Source organism: Caenorhabditis briggsae (genome assembly GCF_000004555.2).
Source record: "Caenorhabditis briggsae complete genome, chrV, whole genome shotgun sequence".
NCBI lineage: Eukaryota > Metazoa > Nematoda > Chromadorea > Rhabditida > Rhabditidae > Caenorhabditis > Caenorhabditis briggsae.
Genome location: NC_013488.2, coordinates 18,432,238 through 18,451,836, shown reverse-complemented (window position 1 = coordinate 18,451,836; position 19,599 = coordinate 18,432,238). Strand labels below are relative to the sequence as shown.

General features: G+C 32.7%; 3 protein-coding genes across 3 annotated transcripts; 1 reads left to right on the top strand and 2 right to left on the bottom strand.

Moving 5' to 3' along the window:
* Positions 1–532: 532 nt before the first annotated feature.
* Positions 533–2,682, bottom strand: CBG12931 (the record flags this gene model as incomplete). Its single annotated transcript, XM_002638453.2, has 5 exons — positions 533–669; positions 1,953–2,080; positions 2,144–2,209; positions 2,293–2,392; positions 2,439–2,682. 5 exons carry the CDS (start codon positions 2,680–2,682, stop codon positions 533–535), a joined length of 675 nt encoding a protein of 224 aa, XP_002638499.2.
* A 2,656-nt stretch (positions 2,683–5,338) lies between these two features.
* CBG12930 lies at positions 5,339–8,485 on the bottom strand (the record flags this gene model as incomplete). Its single annotated transcript, XM_002638452.2, has 5 exons — positions 5,339–5,542; positions 6,307–6,785; positions 7,654–7,955; positions 8,171–8,299; positions 8,328–8,485. 5 exons carry the CDS (start codon positions 8,483–8,485, stop codon positions 5,339–5,341), a joined length of 1,272 nt encoding a protein of 423 aa, XP_002638498.2.
* Positions 8,486–12,379: 3,894 nt separating this feature from the next.
* Cbr-mlt-4 lies at positions 12,380–19,206 on the top strand (the record flags this gene model as incomplete). The annotated part of the gene is made up of 10 exons (XM_045238555.1): positions 12,380–12,424; positions 12,490–12,669; positions 13,308–13,457; positions 13,506–13,638; positions 13,800–14,123; positions 14,560–14,858; positions 15,030–15,353; positions 16,312–16,549; positions 18,682–18,885; positions 19,133–19,206. 10 exons carry the CDS (start codon positions 12,380–12,382, stop codon positions 19,204–19,206), a joined length of 1,971 nt encoding a protein of 656 aa, XP_045095008.1.
* Positions 19,207–19,599: the final 393 nt, after the last annotated feature.

Here is a 19,599-nt window from a genome sequence, read left to right as displayed (position 1 = left end):
CATACTAATTTTTTTTTTGGAAAATCCAATTTCCTACGTTTCTGTATTTTACTACCCTAAATACATACCTCATCCTGTTCTGGAATACGAATTCCGCGCGCCGAAGGCGCGAAAGCCAACAAACCAAAAAATCACAAAATATTAACTTTTATGTCACAGAAACAATTTTTTTTTTTGGAAAAAAAGGTTTAATGAGTATCACAGAAAAAGAAATTGTGAGAATATGTTAATTGATAGGGGAGTGCACTGGTTATATAGTGGACGTAAGAAAGGGGAAGAACAAAATAGAAGGTTCTGGAAGGTTCTAGAATCTTCTGAAAATATTACAAAAAAATAGGAGGAGTTAGGGACGTTTTGAAAGACTCTAGAAGTTTCTGGAAGGTTCCAAAAGATCTTACAAGGTTTTGGAAGGTTTTTGAAAGTTCTAGAAGCTTCTGGGAGATTCCTAAAGGTTCTAGAAGGTTCTAGAAGGTTTTAGAAAGTTTTGGAAGCTTCTGTAAGGATATAGGGAAATTTTTTTTTTTCAAAAAATTTATTCCGATGTCTGGTATTGTTGGTATCGATATTTGGGTAGAGCTCTTTGCTGTCCTTGTGGAATTTCTCGATTCGGAATATCCTCGATTCCGTCGATGTACATGGCATGGTTCGATGTGGCGATGGTCATGGATTCTGGAGAAATTTTGAAATTTAGGATTCCGTATTTTTCTCACTAAGAATCTTTCTTCTTACTAAGAATCTTTCTTAGTAAGTATGTTTCTTAGTAAGAATCTTTCTTAGTGGGGATGATTCTTAGTGAGGATCTTTCTTAGTAAGACCCTTTCGTAGTGAGGATGATTCTTAATAAGGGTCTCTCCTGAGGAGGATCATTCTTAGTAAGAATCGCTCTTAGTCAGAATATTTCTTAGTGAGGATAATTCTTAATGAGGATCTTTCTTAATAAGGATCTTTTTAGCGAAAATCTTTCTTGGTGAGAGTTTTTCTTAGTGAGGATGGTTCGTAATGAGTACTTTTTTTAGTGAGAATCTCTCTTGATTAGGAATTTTCTAAATAAGCATATTTCTTAGTGAGAACTTCTCAGTGAGAATACTAGTGAGAATTGAGAATTTTTCTTACTGAGGATCTTTCTCAGTGAGGACCGTTCTTACTATAAGTGAGCACCGTTCATATTTAGAAACATTTTCGATTTCTATGAATTTTTAACAATTTAGTATCTTATGATTTTTAAATTTTCGATTTTCGCTTTTTTAATATTTATTTGATATTCTGAATTTCCTAGAATTGTATTCAAATTTCCACATCATCATCTGAATTCCTTAAAAAAAACTCTCCAATTCCAATTATAGACCTCCAAATCTTGTTTATTTACACATTTTTGAAAAATTTTTGCTAGATAAAAAATTAATTATAGTTTACAACATAAAGGAAAATATATACAAAATTTTTCGCTCAAAAATCTCCCTCTCTCCTCAAAAATCGAAAAGAGTGGGCGCCTAATTATATGTTCGAGGTCCCTTTTTTGATGTTTGGTCAGTTGTGGGGAAATTTTAGAAAACTTTGGAATTTTCGAAAATTTTGAAAAAAAACACTTTCTCTGAAAAAGGGATTCTAATTTTTAAGAACGATTCTCACTAAGAGAAGTTCTCACTAAGAAAAATTTTTACTAACTATAAGAAAGATCCTTATTAAGAAAAATTCTCACTAAGAAAAATCCTCACTAAGAAAGATCCTCACTAAAAAATTTTCTTACTAAGAAAAGTTCTCACTAAGAAAAATTCTTACTAAATATAAGAAAGATCCTCATTAAGAAAGTTCCTAACATATTGTTAAAAAAATCCTCACTAAGAAAAATTCTTACTAAGAAAAATCCTTACTAACTATAGGAAAGATCCTCACTAAGAAAGCTCCTCACTAAAAAATTGTTTATTTTTGAATTTTTTAAAAAACATCCCCACCTTGTGATTTCGGTCTCTCCACTACATAAGCAGACTGTGGTAATGCTGGTCTTCCGTAGAATTCCAAATTGCTCGAAGAATTTTGTCTTTGGTCCATTCCACTTTTTGGCTCGGATTTGGAGCAGCAACTACAAAACATTATTTTTAAATTAAAAATAATTGTGTCTGTCTGTGTGTCAGTTTGTCCCTACCTGAAGCATCCTGAGCCGGGGAACGTCATGGCTAGTACCGGGTCGGTCGTTTCGTTGATCACTCGGCTGGAAAATTTGATAATTTAAAAAATTCAGAATTTCAGAATTCTTAAAATTTTGAAAATTCAAATTCGCGTCAAACCACTTACGTTTTGTTTTTCTTAATCCAGCACACAAGCCCAATTATAGCACCGAGAACAATTAAGACAATAATTCCACAGAGAGAATACATCAACCATGGGGAGATGTCTGAAAAAAAAACAGTTCTGAAATTTTTTGGATTTTCAAAACTTACTTAAATACTCGAATACTGTTACAGTATCCGTTCCATTTCGAATCGCAGTGATTTTGTAGTCGGACCCATTGAATAAATCCATATCCTCAAATGGATCGGCTGGAGACGGAAATGGGAATTCTGTCACCAAAAAAATTTCATCTGAATTTTTCGACATTTCTGGTGACGTGGAATTCTGAAGCACAGTGAGATTCTGAATGTCCTCTAGTAGAGAGGTGTAGTTAGAGGATGTCTCCGCAGACATCTGAAAAACTTGGAATTTGAGAAATAATTTTGGAATTTTGAAAAGAATGTTATTTAAAATTTTAGAAAATGGATTCTATGAATTTTCCCGGAAGATTTACTATTATAACTATACTAAAAAAGTCTGAAAAAAAGTATTTATTTATTTATGGATGCTTTGACTACTATAGTATTTTACCCCTTGGGAAATTTTTGCCCCTGGCTGAAAATATTTTTTTGCAGAAAATAATTTTTTTGAAATTTCTGAATTTCGAAATATTCGAGTTTATTGTTTTTCAAATTCCGGGAAACTAAAAAAAAAACGGAAAAATGAAATACTCAAAAATTTCAAAAAATTATTTTGAAAAATCAAATCAGTGAAACTCGATTTTTCAAACTTGAAGATGTTTTAGATTCTAAATTATATTTTCTTTCCTTTTCTAAACTAAAAATTCTTCCAGAAAATTCCAGAAAACGCGTAAAAAAGTAGAGAAAATAAAGTAATCGAAATTTGGAGGTGTATACATACACAAAAAGAAGGAAAAAATTGGAGAAAAAAGAGGAGAACAAGAGGCAAAAACGAGCAAATTTTCTATGGCAACCAGGGGAGAGCACTAGGGAATATATATATCGAAAAAGAAGGGAAAAAAGAAGAAGAAAGAACAAATTGGATACACTAGAAAAATGGGAAATAGGGTTTCTTATATATTTGATCTGGATACTATAGTGTTGGAAGTTTTTAATTTCCTTTTTTTTTCCTTTGAAAATCAAAAGTTTAGTTTTTAGCATTTTGAAAGAAACTTAAAAGTTTGTTTTTCAGCATTTAAATACACCAGTTGTTTCAATGATTCTTTTGTTTCTTCAAAAAAATTTTCCAGGCAAATCGTTTTGGATTATTTGAAAGCACTATTTTCCGACTATCTAAAAAGTTCAAAATTATTCCAAAATGTTGATTTTGAGCAAAGTTATGAGCTCGTCAAGTAACCAAAACACTAAAATTGGTACTGCATTTTGAAACTTTACACCTGCTAAGCAGTACCAAACTTTGATTTTGCTACTGCTGGGCAGTATCAAAAATCCACTATGGGCTTATTTAGAAACCTGTAACTTGGCTTAATATCAAGAAAGAATGTTGATTTTTGTATCAAATGAAAGCTATGAAAAAGGGCTTTAAAATATTTCAAAATTCATATAGATAAAATTGAAATTTTCAACAAATATATAAGGATTTAAAACAACCACCGAATTTCAGTTCAATTGAAACTTTGTATGATCAATTTGTGCATCAATTTGTGCATTTGTGAAAGCTCTCTTTCCTGGCTATCTAAAAAATTAAAAGTCATTTCAAAATGTTTATTTTGAACAAAGTTATGAACTCTTAAAGTCACCAAAACACTAAAATTGGTACTGCATTTGTACCAATTACCACACCTGCTAAGCAGTACCAAAATTCGATTTTTCTACTGCTAGGCAGTACCAAAAATCAAATATGGGCTTATTTAGAATCCTGTAACTTGGCTTAAGATCTAGATACAAAGTTTATTTTTGTATTAAACGGAAGCTAAGAGAAAGGGCTTTGAAACTATAATTTATTTTTGCGGGAAGTTTGAAAATTGTTCTGGAAAATGAGGTTTTTTTGAGCCTGCTTATAAAACTCTGTTCTAGACAGGTAGGCGTTTTCTTTAATTCTGAAAATTAACCTTTTTTCAAAAAATGACAATATTTTGATTTTCACAACACTTAACTAATTCTGTCAGCATTTTTGATAAAACTACAACATTTAGATCCAATTTGCTAGTGTCAAAAAATGCCAAAAAATGTTTTCACCTGTCCTTTTTTTGAAAAAGTTGCTAGAAAATTAAAATTTCAACCTTTTCCATGTGAAAATGAATTTTCACAGAAAAATTGAAATGTCAAAAAAATGGAATTTCAAAAAATCACAGCTAGAAAAAAAAGAGAAATATTAACAGACTACCAAATATAACAACTTTTCTTTCTCATAAGAAAAAAAAAGAAAGAAGAAGAATACGAAAATGTGTATTTTGTATTTTATCTGGGTCCAGGATCTAAGAAACTACTAAAAAGAGCAAAAAATAGAGGAAGAAAGGAAGATGAGCAATACGAATAGAGTGATGAGCAATCAAGATAAGAGAACACTTATTCTTTTCAGAAATTCAGAAATTCAGAAATTCAGAAATTCAGAAATTCAGAAATTCAGAAATTCAGAAATTCAGAAATTCAGAAATTCAGAAATTCAGAAATTCAGAAATTCAGAAATTCAGAATCTCAGAAATTCAGAAATTCAGAAATTCAGAAATTCAGAAATTCAGAAATTCAGAAATTTAGAAATTCAGAAATTCAGAAATTCAGAAATTCAGAATTTTCAGAATTTTCAGTAATTTGGGGATAAAAGTTATGAAATTTTGGTGGTGACCGCAGAAAAAAGAGAAAGTCGGAGTCCTTTTCATAAAACAACTGTTCCATCTCTCTCATTTTTCTCTTTCTCTGCGTCTCTCTCTCTCTCTCTCTCTCTCTCTCTCTCTTTCTTTCTTCCAAAATGTGTCATGTTTCTCATTTGATAGGTTCATGGAGCCTCTTTCCGTTTTGTTATGCATTTTTCAATTTTTTCGCTTTTCAAAATTTACAAAAAATTTATTATCTATGTCAAAAAAATCAGATCAAGAAAAGAAGACATCTTGCTCCAACATGTCCACCAGTTGCCCGACTCTTGCCACGTCATCTGGATTCAAATCTACAGTATCCCAGACTTGTTGAATTTGCTCCTCCTGATTCCGCTTCCATTCTATGCATTCTGGAATTGCCAAATCGGAAATTTCACAAAGATCCAGAAGAGGACGGATGTGGATGGCGGTGTCGGAGATCTGGAAGCAATTTTTGAAATTTTGAAATTATTAAAATATCATGAATTGTAGAATTTCAAAATTTATCGATTGCCGTTTTTAGATTTTGAAAACATTGATTTTGAGGTGAGTTATGGCATTTTGAAGTTCATGGCCCAGAAATTCCAGAGTTTGGTTTTCTAGGCCACTAACTTTAGAGGGCTATAACTTGACTCGAAATTGATATTTTCGAATTCTGAAACCAGTTTTAAACGTTTTGTCAAATTTGACACATTGTATTGTTTTTGGCTTCAAAATGAGTATAATCATGACAAGGCTCTGAATTTTCGAAATTTTCGAAATTTTGGGTCCCACCACGAAAAGCGTTAAATGGTCGTAACTCGGTTGGTTTTTGGTCAAATTTGAAAATTTTAACAGTTTTGAATTTGTGACGTTTTGAGCTTCAAAATAAATATAATCATGACAAAGTTTCTAAAATTTTCGAAATTTTCGAAATTTTGGGTCCCACCACGAAAAGCGTTAAATGGTCATAACTCGGTTTATTTTTGATCAAATTTGAAAATTTTAACAGTTTTAAATTTGTGACGTTTTTAGCTTCAAAATAAGTGCAATCATAACCAGGTTCTGAATTTTTTGAAATTTTGGGTCCCACCACGAAAAGGGTTAAATTACCATAACTTGGCTCAAAATCGATATTTTTGAAATCTGAAAACTGGAATAGATAGATTTTGGAATTCCTGCTCTTTTCGTATTTTAAAAATTCAAAAATTCAAAAAAAAACTCACCAAATCTTCCACATACGGCATGTCTGGCACAAAATATTGTCGATTTCTTCGATAATTCAAAATTGATCCAAAAACTTGAGACATTGAAAATTCAACGTCCGTTTTAGGTCCAACCCTCAGAAAAGTCTCTGCCTCCAAATCTTTCCAGCTGGAAATCCATGAAATATCCAAAAAATGTCCGAATTTCAGTAAAAATCGGAAAATCGAATAATTTAATTCTGTGGAGGTCTTCAGAAGTAATCTGGATATGGTATCATTGGAATTTTTTCGTGTAATGAAGAAATGTTGAACGGAAGGAAGTGATGAATGTATGAATGGAACAATTTTCGTGCTGGAAGAGCGAGATTTAAAAACTAGAGTTTGTTGGGATTTTTGGTGCATCGTTGAGTAGCGAATTACGGATTTTGAGATGTTTCGAAGGTCTTCGATGGAGAATTTGTTGTATAGAAGACTCAGAGAGGTCAGGAATGGTGGCTCGCCTGTAAAAATAGAAAAAATTGTATCGAAAACTTTTAGAATTTTCGAGAAATATTGATTTTGAACCAACTTACAACCTAAGACATAATATACAGAAATTTGTATATGATGGCCTAGAAATCCGTTTTTCTAGGACATCAGGTGAAAATTCTTCTAAACAATTTTTTAATAAAAATTTTTGAAATTTAAGGATCTATTTAAAAGTGTTCTTAGATTCTAAAAATAATGATTTTGAACCGAGTTATGGCATTTTGAAGTTTGTGGTCTAGAAAATCTAGAACTACAATTTTTGACATGTGGCCTAGATATCCATAAACTTGGTTTTCTGGCCTATTTATATTTAAAGAGATGTAAAATTTCATGAGCTATTGGAAACAGTTTTTGAATTTTGAAAATATTGGTTTTGAACCGAGTTACGGTCGTTTTATACTTTTCGTGGTGGGACCCAAAGTTTCGAAAATTTCAGAACCTTGTCATGATTATACTCATTTTGAAGCCAAAAACAATACAAATTCAGAAAGTTCAAAATTTTTGAATTTGTTTGAAAACCAACCGAGTTACGGTCATTTTACAGTTTTCGTGGTGAGACCCAAATTTTTGAAATGTCCTTATTTTCAGAACCCAGTCATGATTATATTTATTTTGAAGCTCTAAATAAAGCATTTCCAATGGTGCTAAAACATTTTTGGTATTTTGAAGTTCATTTTTTAGAAACCCAGAAATTTGGTTTTCTAGGCCACCAACTTTAGGGAGCTATAACTTGGCTGAAAATCAGTATTCTCAGACTCAACAAATATATTTAGAAAGCTTATTTAATTTCAAACAATTTTTGAGATTGTTGAAAAATTCAAAATTCAAAAAAAAACTTACCGACAACCAACAACGAAATTTTCGATCCATCACAACTTTGTAGCAATTTGCCTACAGTAGTCCCACCGCAACCCGGTGCCGAATGAAAAATCACAATTTTCTCACGGGACGGCGATAGGGTCCTAGTGATTCTTTGAAAAGTTTCAAGTTGGCATCGTGCCAATTTTTCCGCGTTTTGATATAGAAAATTCGAGAGCTTTGAGCATTTTTCGATTGATATGGTCTTATCAAAATTGTCCTCTGTGATGGGCTGGATTTTCACAAAATAGACGTAGCGATCCGTGATACTGTAGATGTGCCAGCTGAAAATTTTTGAAAATTGAAAAAAAAATTTAGGTCATGACCTAATTTTTTTGGATTTCTAGATCATGACCTAGTTTTTTGGATTTCTAGGTCATGACTCATTTTTTTGGATTTTTAGGTCACGGTCTAGTTTTTTGGATTTCTAGGTCATGACTCATTTTTTTGGGTTTCTAGGCCACGGCCTAATTTTGTAGATTTCTTTAAAATTGCTCACCCTTCTTCACAAATTTCCTCAAAAAGTGTCGTTTTTTCATGAAATGACAAGAAATCCGACTCCTTGGTTGCATCTGTAGAATCGAATCGGTGTCTGAAAATTTTGATTTTTTGAGAAAATAAAATTATTCTGGAATTTTTTGAAATTTTCAAATTACCTCGCAAAAATGTTGAAGATCTCCACCTCGTCGTTTTCATTTTTCTTATCAAATAACCGTAATAGAAGGGCATAAATATCGGATTCCAGTAATAATAGCAAATGTAGAAATCGAAAAATTATATAGGTTAAAAATCGAAGAAGCAGTTTTTCGTTCATTTACCCCTGAAAAATTGGAAAAAAGTGGAAATTTAGAAAGATTACAATCGAGAGAAAAAGGTTTAGAAAATCGAATTTTGAAATTCCAAGGTTCTGAAATTCCAAGATTCAGAGATTCAGAGATTCTGAAATTCTGAGATTCTGAGATTCTGAGATTCTGAGATTCTGAGATTCTGGGTTTCTGAGATTCTGAGATTCTGAAGTTCCGAGATTCTGAGATTCTGAGATTCTGAGATTCTGAGATTCTGAGATTCTGAGATTCTGAGATTCTGAGATTCTGAGATTCAGAGATTCTGAAATTCTGAGATTCTGAGATTCTGAGATTCTGAGATTCTGAGATTCTGGGTTTCTGAGATTCTGAGATTCTGAAGTTCCGAGATTCTGAGATTCTGAGATTCTGAGATTCTGAGATTCTGAGATTCTGAGATTCTGAGATTCTGAGTTTCTGAGGTTCTGAGATTCTGAGTTTCTGAGATTCAGAGATTCTGAGATTCTGAGATTCTGAGATTCTGAGATTCTGAGATTCTCGTATTTAGACAAAATTTTTTAGAGTTTGGGAAATTTCTGAATTTCCGAATATCTGAATTTTCAAACTCAGAATTTTCACATTTTCTAAAAACCTAAAAAACCAATCCAGAAACGTCTCAAAAAAGAGCAAAAAGAAAACGTCTTTTCTTCTTTTTTCCTAAAAAGCTGAAAAATGAAAAATTGGCTTCATTTGTTTTTGTCCCCAACCCCCCCTCTTCATCTGTCCATTTTGTGTTTTAATGATGAAAATGTTGATTGGCGACAGAGAAAATAAATTTATGGCTTCTTCTTTTTTTCTGGGAAAGAGAAAACTGAAAAAAAGAATTAGGCGGTTGAAAAATTAAAAAAATTGACAATTCAAAAAAACATTTTTTTTGGAAAATTTTTCAAAAATTTTTTTTTGAAATTTTTTTTTGCAAAAAAAGTGTGAAAACAGAAAGATTCCTCCTGTCCACTGCACTAAACCTACATCTTCTTCTTCTTCCCCTTCGTCTACTCTCTATTAAATTTCCACTTTTCACTACACGAAACTTCTTTTTTTCTTCTTTTTCTCCAATTCCTCTAGTTTTGTGTACTAGTGTTTTAATGGATGAGAAGCACAGAGTGTTCAGTGATAGGTGACAATGAGATTAACATAAAATTTTGGGATTTGGATTACAAAAAACCCTAAAAAATTATCAATATTTCAGAGAAGACGGCCATTGTTGAAAGGAAAAAGGGTCAAATTTGAAGCGTTGGAGAAGAAGTTCAAAAATTTTCAATTTGTCTGAAAATTTCAGAATGTACTAAACAAAAATAGAGCTTCAGTTTTGTAATTAACAACTTCTTTGAAAAATCACATTCTGAAGAGATACTCTACCCAAAAAAAACATATTTTAGTTTTTTTAGTAGCAATGGTCAAATTTGAAACTTTAAAAAAGCAGTTCAAAGTTGTTCAATTTGTTTCAAAATTTTCAGAGTATACTAAACAAAACTAGAGCTTCATTTTTTAAGTGTACAACTTTTTTGTAAAATCAGGTCCTCAGGAGATATGCCACGTGGAAAGGAGCATGCCTGTTGGGACCCACCTCTATGTTTTCTTCAAAAGGGGGGGGGGTGGTGTATCTTTTTCCACGTAGCATATCTCCTCATGACCTGATTTTACAAAAAAGTTATAGACTACAAAAATGAAGCTCTAGTTTTGTTTTGTATATTCTGAAATTTTCAGACAAATTGAAAAATTCTGGGCTCTAGTTTATAGAATCTGAAAATGAATTTTGGGTTTGATGGTGCCGGGTAGGGTGTCTTTTTCCACATGGCATATCTCCTCATGACCTGATTTACAAATAAGTTGTCAACTACAAAAATGAAGCTCTAGATTTGTTTAGTGTATTCTGAAATGTCCATGCTTTTTCCAAAATTTTTGAACTATGTTTCCTGATTTTTAAAAATCGCTAAATTTCAGCAAAATATCGGCTTCTTTTTGAGACAATTGGGTTCTAACAATTGCTCAATTATGATTTCAAATAAATAAAAAAATTGTTTCTAGTTGAATCAAACTTCTAGAAAGTACTAATACATGAGTTTTCATGTCTAGTCAAAATTGGTAGAACATTTTTCACCTGGATTTGAATATTTTTGAAAAAAGCTGATTGGATTTTGAATTTCAAAAAAAATATATAATTTCAGTACTCTATGAATTATAGTAATATAAAAACAACTACAAAATAAAGCAAGAAAAAAAGATCAAAAAACTGACCAAAAAAATTTTTTTAACCAAAAAGGAGAAAGGGGGAAATTTTGAAAATTTCTCATGACCTCAAAATGTACGCCTGCTTGTTTACGCGTAAAAATTTGCGGGGAGGAAATTTGGGTTTTTTAAAATTTTTTTTTTTTTTTTTACTTTTTCGAAAAAAAATTTTTCAAAGTGTTTTCCCACACTTTCTTAAAGAGTGTGCTTTGAAAAAAGTGAAAAAAGGACATTAGGATGGGATGAACAAAAGAAAATTCGAGAACCAAAAAAAAGATTTCAAAAAAAAAATTTTTTACGAAAATTCAAAAAATTCAATTGTTAATTCTGGATATTGGTTTTGACCCAAAAAAAAAAAAAAATTGCAGAGAACAAAAATTATGGAAACTTTCTACATTATAAAATTTGAAAAGGGAGATTGAGAGAGAGAGAGAGCACAAAAGAGCCGTGGGGGATGAGCGAAAGCAAACATTTTGGGGAAAAAAAAAGAAAAAAGGGAGGATATTGAGTGGTGGAGGAGAAAGTTTCGGGGATAAGAGGGCATACAAATAATCGAGAAACGAAATATTGGACTCTGGAGAGAGAGAGATGGAAGAGTTTTATTATAAAAAAGTTCAGAAAGAAATCTAGAAGTAGGACAAAGTTCTAGTGAAGAGAACAAGAAAAAGAGGGCGCATCCAGGGAATGACTCCCTATTCGTCATGCTGGTCCATTAGAGATGGGAAGTTTGGATCTGAAATTGAAAATGATGTAATTTGTAATAAAGCTCATAAAATTTACTATGAAACGGTATAAAAATATAGGAAATTGATCAAGAATTGAGAGAGTTATGAGTTTTTGAAGAAATGATTCAAAATTTTGTTATAGTTCAATAGAGCGCGTTTTCTGATTTCAAAGTTGACTTTCATAGAAAGCTTAAAACAAATTAAATGTAGCCCGGAAAATTTGCTATAAATTGATATTAAAATCAAACAAATCGAGCAGGAATTTTTTAAAAGTTATGATGGATTGTTTAGGATCCAAAATGACAATTTCGAGGGTCTGTAGTGGTCCTCTGACTTTTAGAATGAGATGTTCAAATAGTCTTGGAAGTTTGCGATATGGGTTTTCTAGTTCAAATATAATTTCTGATCAATATCAGCAAAAAAGATCGTCACATTTCGTCAAATAACATTAATTTTAGGTCCCGCAAAATTTAGGACCCAAAGCTCTTCCAATTTTCTTAATTCTTCTTTTTTTGCATCTTAAATTCGAAGTCTTAAATTTTGGAATAATCTAATTTTTCTTTAATGAACTTCTGGCTCTTCCAAAATTTTCTGAACTTTGGAATTGAAAAATCACCTTAAACGACGTTTTTAGACCAAATTCCGATTTTTTGAATGATTGTTTTTCCTTTTAATCATAAAAATCATACACAATTTGTATCACCTCTTCTTATTCTTTTCTCTCTCCCTCTCTCTCTCTCTCTCTCTCTCTCTCTCTCTCTCTCTCTCTCTCTCTCTCTCTCAGTCAAAACCTGTTCCTTATTCTTCTTCTCCAGTTAGTATCTTTTTCCTTGTCATTATTTTCTTTATTTTCTTATTATTTCTGTATTCACAATTCTCTGACCTATTGTTTTAAACAGATTTTTCAGAAAAATGGACCCAAAACCCATTTTGTACTGGGCGGCAGAAGGGACCCCAGTGAGTCTTTTTTTAATTGTATTTTTTAATTTCAAAAAAAGTCCAAAAATTCAAAAAAATTTCAGAGCGAATTCGAATATCAGGTCAAACAGTTGGAAAAACGAAGATTGAAAAATGGGAATTCACCGAATCAATCGATAAAAATCGATGAATTATGGGACACCAAAGATGAAAAAGGACGAAATGTCCTTTTTCATGCAGCCATTACGGATAATGTCAAGAATTTCATGTTTATCATGAAGTTGGTGTTTTTTTTATTTGGAAGTATTGGAAAAAATTAGAAGTTCAGAAAGTAGAAAATTCCAATCGCTTAGAAATTGAGAAATCTAGAAAGTTCTAGAAAATTCTTAAACTCCAGAAAACTTAGAATTTTAAGTAATATTTAGAAACTTTCACAAAATTTTAAAATCCACAAAATTCGAAAATTTAGAAATTCAAAAATTCGGAAATTCAAAAAATCAGAAATTCAGAAATTCCGAATTTCAGAAATTCAGAAATTCAGAAATTCAGAAATTCAGAAATTCAGAAATTCATAAATTCATAAATTCAGAAATTCAGAAATTCAGAAATTCAGAAATTCAGAAACTATTGGAAATTCTAAAAAACCTAGTAATTCCAGAAGCTTGGTAATCCGAGTTTTCAAATTTCTGGAATTTCCAGGACTCATGAAATTTAGAAAACTTCAAAAATCTCAGAAAATTCAAAAATTCCAGTAAGCTTAAGATTGTTCCATTCAGAAAACGTCAAATCCCGAAAACAGAGAGTCTAGTCGGAATTCTGGACCTCCAAAAAGCTACCGTACTCCATTGGGCGACCCAGTATAATTGTGTAAAAGTGGGAAATTTCAAAACACAAATTTTATTTAAAAAAAAAACTTTTCCAGGTGGTCAAAGAAATCCTGCTAATGTACGAAAGATATGAAGAGGAATTTGGAGAAAAAGGAAAAGCCAATGAGCTAATTCTAGCCAAAGATTCAGATTTGGTGACTCCATTTCACATAGCTGCCACTAAACAGGATAATAGGATTTTGAAAGTTTGTGAAATTTTTTTTTTTTTGAAAAGTTCCAACAAAAAATTTCAGATGTTCATGGAAAGCCTGAAGTATTTTCCTCAACTATCGGATTTTTACAAAATTGTGCAGGATAAACGAGGAAGAACTCCACTTCATTATGCAGCGTGTAAAGTGAATTTGGAGGGATGTCGTATTCTGTTAGGTGGGATTTTTGAAATTTGTAAAACTTGAAAAAAATGTTGGAAAATTTTTTTTGAAAGTTTTTTCTCAAAAAATCATAACTATGTCAATTTCGGTTCAATTTTCATGAATTCAGAATCAGTTAATAGAAAAATTTTTGGGCTATAATTTGCTCAATTTCAGACCCAAACAATCCTCTGTTTTCTGTGGACCAACGTGACAAAACCGGAGTGATTCCCTTGATGTGTGCAGTTGGTGTCAATCTCCCCCAGGCGCTGCCAGTCATAAGACTTCTTAATTTAAAGAAGCCAATATCGAAAACTCGTCAGAATAAAGATGGAATGACTGCACTACATATAGCAGTGGCTGCAAGAAATTATGAGGCTGTACAGTTGTTGATCGAGCTGGAATGTTCTGTGGACTTGGTGGATAATGAGCAACGAACGCCATTGCATTATGCCGCTGAGCATGGATATCCCGAGATTGTCAAGTTTTTGTTGAGACAAGGTATACTGTAGTTTTGAACCTATTGAGCAGTATTCAATTCAATTTTGCACCTGCTATGCTGTCGCAAGTTTCCATTTTTAACACCGCAAGCTCAAAAACTTATTTTCCTATCTCCATATTTGAATAGTCTGTAAGAGTGCTATATAGTTTTAAAGCTCTTTTCTCCAGCTTCCGTTTAATATAGAAATCAACTTTGAATTTAAATCTTAAGCCAAGTTACAAGCGTCTAAATGAGGTTATAGTGGATTTTCGGCACTGCTTAGCAGTAGCAAAATTAATCACATCGGCTGTTCAAACGCTCATAACTTCCTTCAAAATCATGATAACTGACAATGAATTGCTGGTTTGAAATTCCCATTTCCTGCAGGTTTTAATTTTATACCTTTCAAATGTTCTCTATCAAAATTGGCCAAGACAGAAGTTTTTGTAATTCAAGGTGCCCGAAACTCGACCCGCGACAACATCGGCGCCACGCCAGCCCACTACGCCGCTCAATTCTCTGTAGAATGTTTGAAGATAATTTTCGAAGAATCTCGAATCACAGAAGTCAATGATAACGAGAACAGGAGCTGCCTGATGTGGGCGGTATGTGCGGGGAACATCGATGTGATCAATTATTTGATTCAACGAGAGGATGCACCAAAAAGAGCCGATCGGGATAAGCATGGGTATACTGCTTTGCATTTGGCAGCGATGGTGGGAAATGAGAAGATTTGCACGATTTTGACTAATCAGGTGGGTGTAAAATGATCAATTCTCACTAAAAAAGCTGCACACTAAGAAGTGTCCTCACTAAGAAAGATTCTCACTAAGAAACATCCTCACTAAGGAAAGTTCTCACTAAGAAAGATTGTTTTTTAATGATCCAGACTGTTGTTTTTTTATTCAAAATGTTTGACGTTCAAGGGTTGGTCCCTATCCGAACGAGACAACCACTCGAACACTGCCCTCCACCTAGCTGCTGGTCGTGGTCACACTGACGTCCTTCGCTGCCTACTATCTTCTGGAGCAGCTATGAACGAAGAGGATGAAATCGGAAGAACGCCAATGTTTTGGGCTTGTATGGGTGGACAGAGTCACACTTTGCATTGTATGATTAAGGAATTGGGATTTGAATGGAGGTCACCAGGAAAAACAGGCGCGCGTCCAAAAACTGATAACTTTGGAAGGACTGCACTGCATGCAGCTGCAAATGCAGGATCATCGGCGTGTATTAATGTGCTTTTGAATGTGAGTGATCCTTTTTTGCTGTGCTCTGTGACTTTGAGGTTGAGAAGTTCTAACTATCGAATAATACCGGATTTCCTCTAATAGAAGCCCACCCGAACCGTCCACTTCGAGCTCAATTATCTCAATTCCGGAAAAAGATATCAAAGTTTTATCAACTGATAAATTGTTTATCATAAAATTTATAATATTTTATCAGTTGACAAAATTTTGATGTCATTCACAGGAATTGAAAAAATTGAGCTCAAAGTTGACTGTTTGATGGGCTTCTCTTAGACGAAATACGGTAGTTGAAAAAACTCAATTTGTCCAGGTGCACCTCTGCTTCAAAATAGATAAAAATGGTATTAAAAAAATCACAAAGACTTGAAGAGTTTAATGAATATAATTTTTCAAAGTTTGCAAATGTTTAAAGCCGTAAAAGTTGCCTCAAAACCCCATGAGTTCAAAAAAAGAAACTTCAATTCAGTGGTTTTTAAGCCCCTTGAAATATGGCTCATACATCTTCAAAACGTTAGAAAATTTTGGCGTACACAAAACAAAACTAGTGCTTCATTTTTGTAGTTGACAACTTTTTTGTAATATGGAATCCTGAAAAGATATGACGCGTTGAAAAAGGCAAGTTTTATTTTGGTATTGTTTGGCAGTAGCAAAATTGATTTTGCACCTGCTTGGCAGTACCAAAGTTAAGCACACCGGCTGTTCAAACGCTCATAACTTTCTTCAAAATCATCAAAACTGAAAATAAATGTATGATATGAAATCTCAATTTTTTGCTGATTCGAATTGTATAACATTTCAATGCGCTACATCAGAATTGGTCAAGTTAGAAGAACTTAAACACAAGTAGTGTGGAAATCTCTTTTGGGAGTCATAATTTGGTCTAATTTTCTTTAAACTAGGTCAATTTTCTGCAGCGAGGTCGAAGTTCAAAGCAGTTGCATAAATAAAATCCTTTCAGATCGAACAGGAAGACTACGTGCTCTCCTCTCCACTAGTCAGTTGCCTAGATATCAATGGCGAAACAGCACTTCATGAAGCCTGTCTCGCTGGAAAATTCGATTGTGTTTTATCTCTTATCAAGGCAAGAAGTGCAGCTAACGCATTCGGACGACTCGGAAGAACTCCATTAGATTGTGCCGAGAAATATGAGCAAGGTCCGCAGAGCATGCTCATTATTGACTATTTGAAATCGGAGGGTGCGTTGACCTTTGAGGAATTGAGAATTGTTGCGGCAAAGATTCTTCAAAAACATTGGAGGAATCGAAAAACGAATCGGTTGGAGGCACTGAAAAATGCGAAAAAATAGTTTTTTGAAGATTTTGGACTCAGGAAATGTTATATTATTTATTTTAAATTTTTTTGTATTATCGTCTTCACCTCGTCACATTCATATCAAAATATCCTTCACACTTCAGGTTCATGGCCTCTTTAATGATTTTTGATGTCTTAAAATGCCCGTAAAGTGTGAAAAAGGGGCGGAGTTTTCCAAGATTCCCCCGCCGCGGTCCATTATGAACTTCAGTAAACCTCAAGTGTTAATCCCCTTATCTATTTTATAAGTTATGTCATTTGATTAAAGAATTTTTTTTTTAATTAGATAATTGAAATTGGTTTTTAAACAGTTTGAGGTTTGCAAAAAATCAAGGGAATGAGAAAACCATAGAATCGAATTTGAAACTCAAAGTATTTCAAAATTTATGTTTGAAAACTTGAATCTCTTACTGTTTTTCAAACCCTCGGAAAAATGAAATCAGTCCGAAAAAATTCTAAATGCTAGAGTCCATTTATAACATTCTGAAATTTCAGATTTTCAAAATTTTCGAATTTCCCGCCAAGCCTTACCAGGAATTCTATATTTAAAAAATTTAAATCTTCATAAAAATCAGAAAAAAACCTCCTAGCAGACGGTGGTTATCGTTGCAACGATGGAATTCAGAATGGCAAGAGAAAGAATTTTCTAAGCGCGAGAAATTAGGCTCCGCCCCCTTTTTGCCTACCATCTCTAGAAAAGTGGGCGGGGCTTCTTCCCAGAAGAAATTAGTGCAGGAAAATGAGAGTCTAGAGAAACATCAGGATCTAAAAATTTGCGGAATATTAAAAATTAAAAAAAAAAAAACTTTTTTCGATGAAGAATTTAAAATTAGCAAATTGAAGTTTTCAAATTTCGATATTTTGGAATATTTCGGTTTTGGAAGTTTCAGATTTTCAGAGAATTACGATCGTCACAACTTCGAAGTTTCGGAATATATTTTTTTAATCTTTTTCTGTTCTTCTTCTTTTTTTTCCGTCCTTTCAAAAACTGATATTTTTAGTTGTTTAGTAAAAAAAATTTCTAAAAATAAAAATTTTTTAGGGATTAACCTTATTTTGTTTTTCGTTCTCTTATCACCACTTCCGGAGTACTTATTAGCTATATACTTATTATCTTTTTTTTAAAGTTCTATAAAATAAAGTTTAACAAATATTTATAATAATAAGCACTATTCAAAATTTTCAAAAATTCTTTTTTAAAAATGCAAGTTAAGTTTAGATTTTGAAGTTTTTTAATCTAAAAATTTAAAAGAAATTCAGATGGCTATCGACTTAATGTCAATGATTTGTTCAATTCGCCGTCAAAACCACAAGTTGTCCGTAATAATAATAATCCTGTTAAATATGACAATCCAGTTTTTCAAGGAAATGGTCCGGAAGAATATTATGAATATATTTCCGAATTTCCGGAAACCAACTCTTTTTTCAAAAAATATTGGACCAGACTTCTTGCAGCTTTGTTTTTAGCAAGTTTTGTTGCGGTTCCTATCATTGTGTTTCTAGTCGTACCGTCGATTTTTCATCATCCAGGTAACATTGATTTTGCTACAGTACCGGTCAATAAGTAATACAAAGATAATGTTTTCAATTGCTTTTTGGCATTTTCAAAAATCTGTAGCTCGACTGTCAAGTGTCCGATCATTTTGAGAATCGTAGAGGGTGTAAAACAGACTTAGGTTAAAAAATTAACATTTACAGAATTTCCTGAAAATCTCTAGTTCTTCAGCTATTTGCTGATTTTGGGAAGACACTTGTACAAAAATAGGCCAAAATGGGTTTCCTTCAGTAATTGACAAATAATTGGGGAACTAGGAATTTTCAAAAAATTCTGTGAATGCAAAGTTTTCAATCTAGGTCTGTTTTACACCCTTCAAAGTTTTCAAAGTGATCCGAAACTTAACAGTCAAGCTCCACACTTCTGAAAATGAACAAATATCAACTGAAATATGTTTTTTTTCTGTATATTTATAGACCGGTACATGGAAAATAATGTCGAGGGAAAAAATTTGAATTCCAGAATCCGATCCTCCAGTTTACTATTGCCCCAACAAGGCGTGCTACCAAATCATGCCAATCCCAAAAACTTGGCTCGACGCCAGAGTTTCGTGCTCAAAAAATTCCAACTCCAGTTTGATCAGTATGAAAAGTAATGATACTAAAAATGTGCAGAAATTGATGACCAAATTCAATTTGACTCGTATATGGTCATCATATCGGCTCGGTAAGAGGGAAATTAGGCATAGTTTCTTTAATGCTTACAAAACTCAAGAACTACAAAATGACACTATTTGGAATACTGTATCTTGTCTATGAACCAAGTTACAAGCCAAAAACCATCTGAGTTACGCCGTGGTCTATGTAACTTCGTTCATAGATAAGATATACTATTCCTAATAGTAATATTTTGTAGTATTTGTCGACTTCTGCCAAATTCACACTTTAAGAAAAAGTTACTTGCAGTTTTCCAGTTGTTACAGCTAGATGCATGTATGTTTTTGGATGGATCAAATCTGAATTGGGTGAGCACAAGTTGTTTGGATAATATAACCTACTTTTGTGAAATGCCTCAATTGTCTAGCAACCAACAAGGAATAATTGATAAAAGGATTTCCAATTTTTGAAATGCTCATTTTATAATATTTAAAGAATTCTTGATTAAAAATCTTTGATATTCGATGAAGCTATTACGATTTTTCGAAAACTGATGATAATAGAAAAATTGAGTTGATAATGGGAAGTTTGAGAAAAAATGTTGATCAACACTCTAATAGAACGCCACCCGGACCGTCCACTTTGAGCCTATATATCTCAGTTCCTTTGAAAGATATCAAAAAGTGATAAACTGATAAAATGTTTATTATGGTATCAGCAGCATTTCATTAGTTAACCACTTTTTGATATCTTTCACAGAAAATGAGATACACGGGCTCGAATT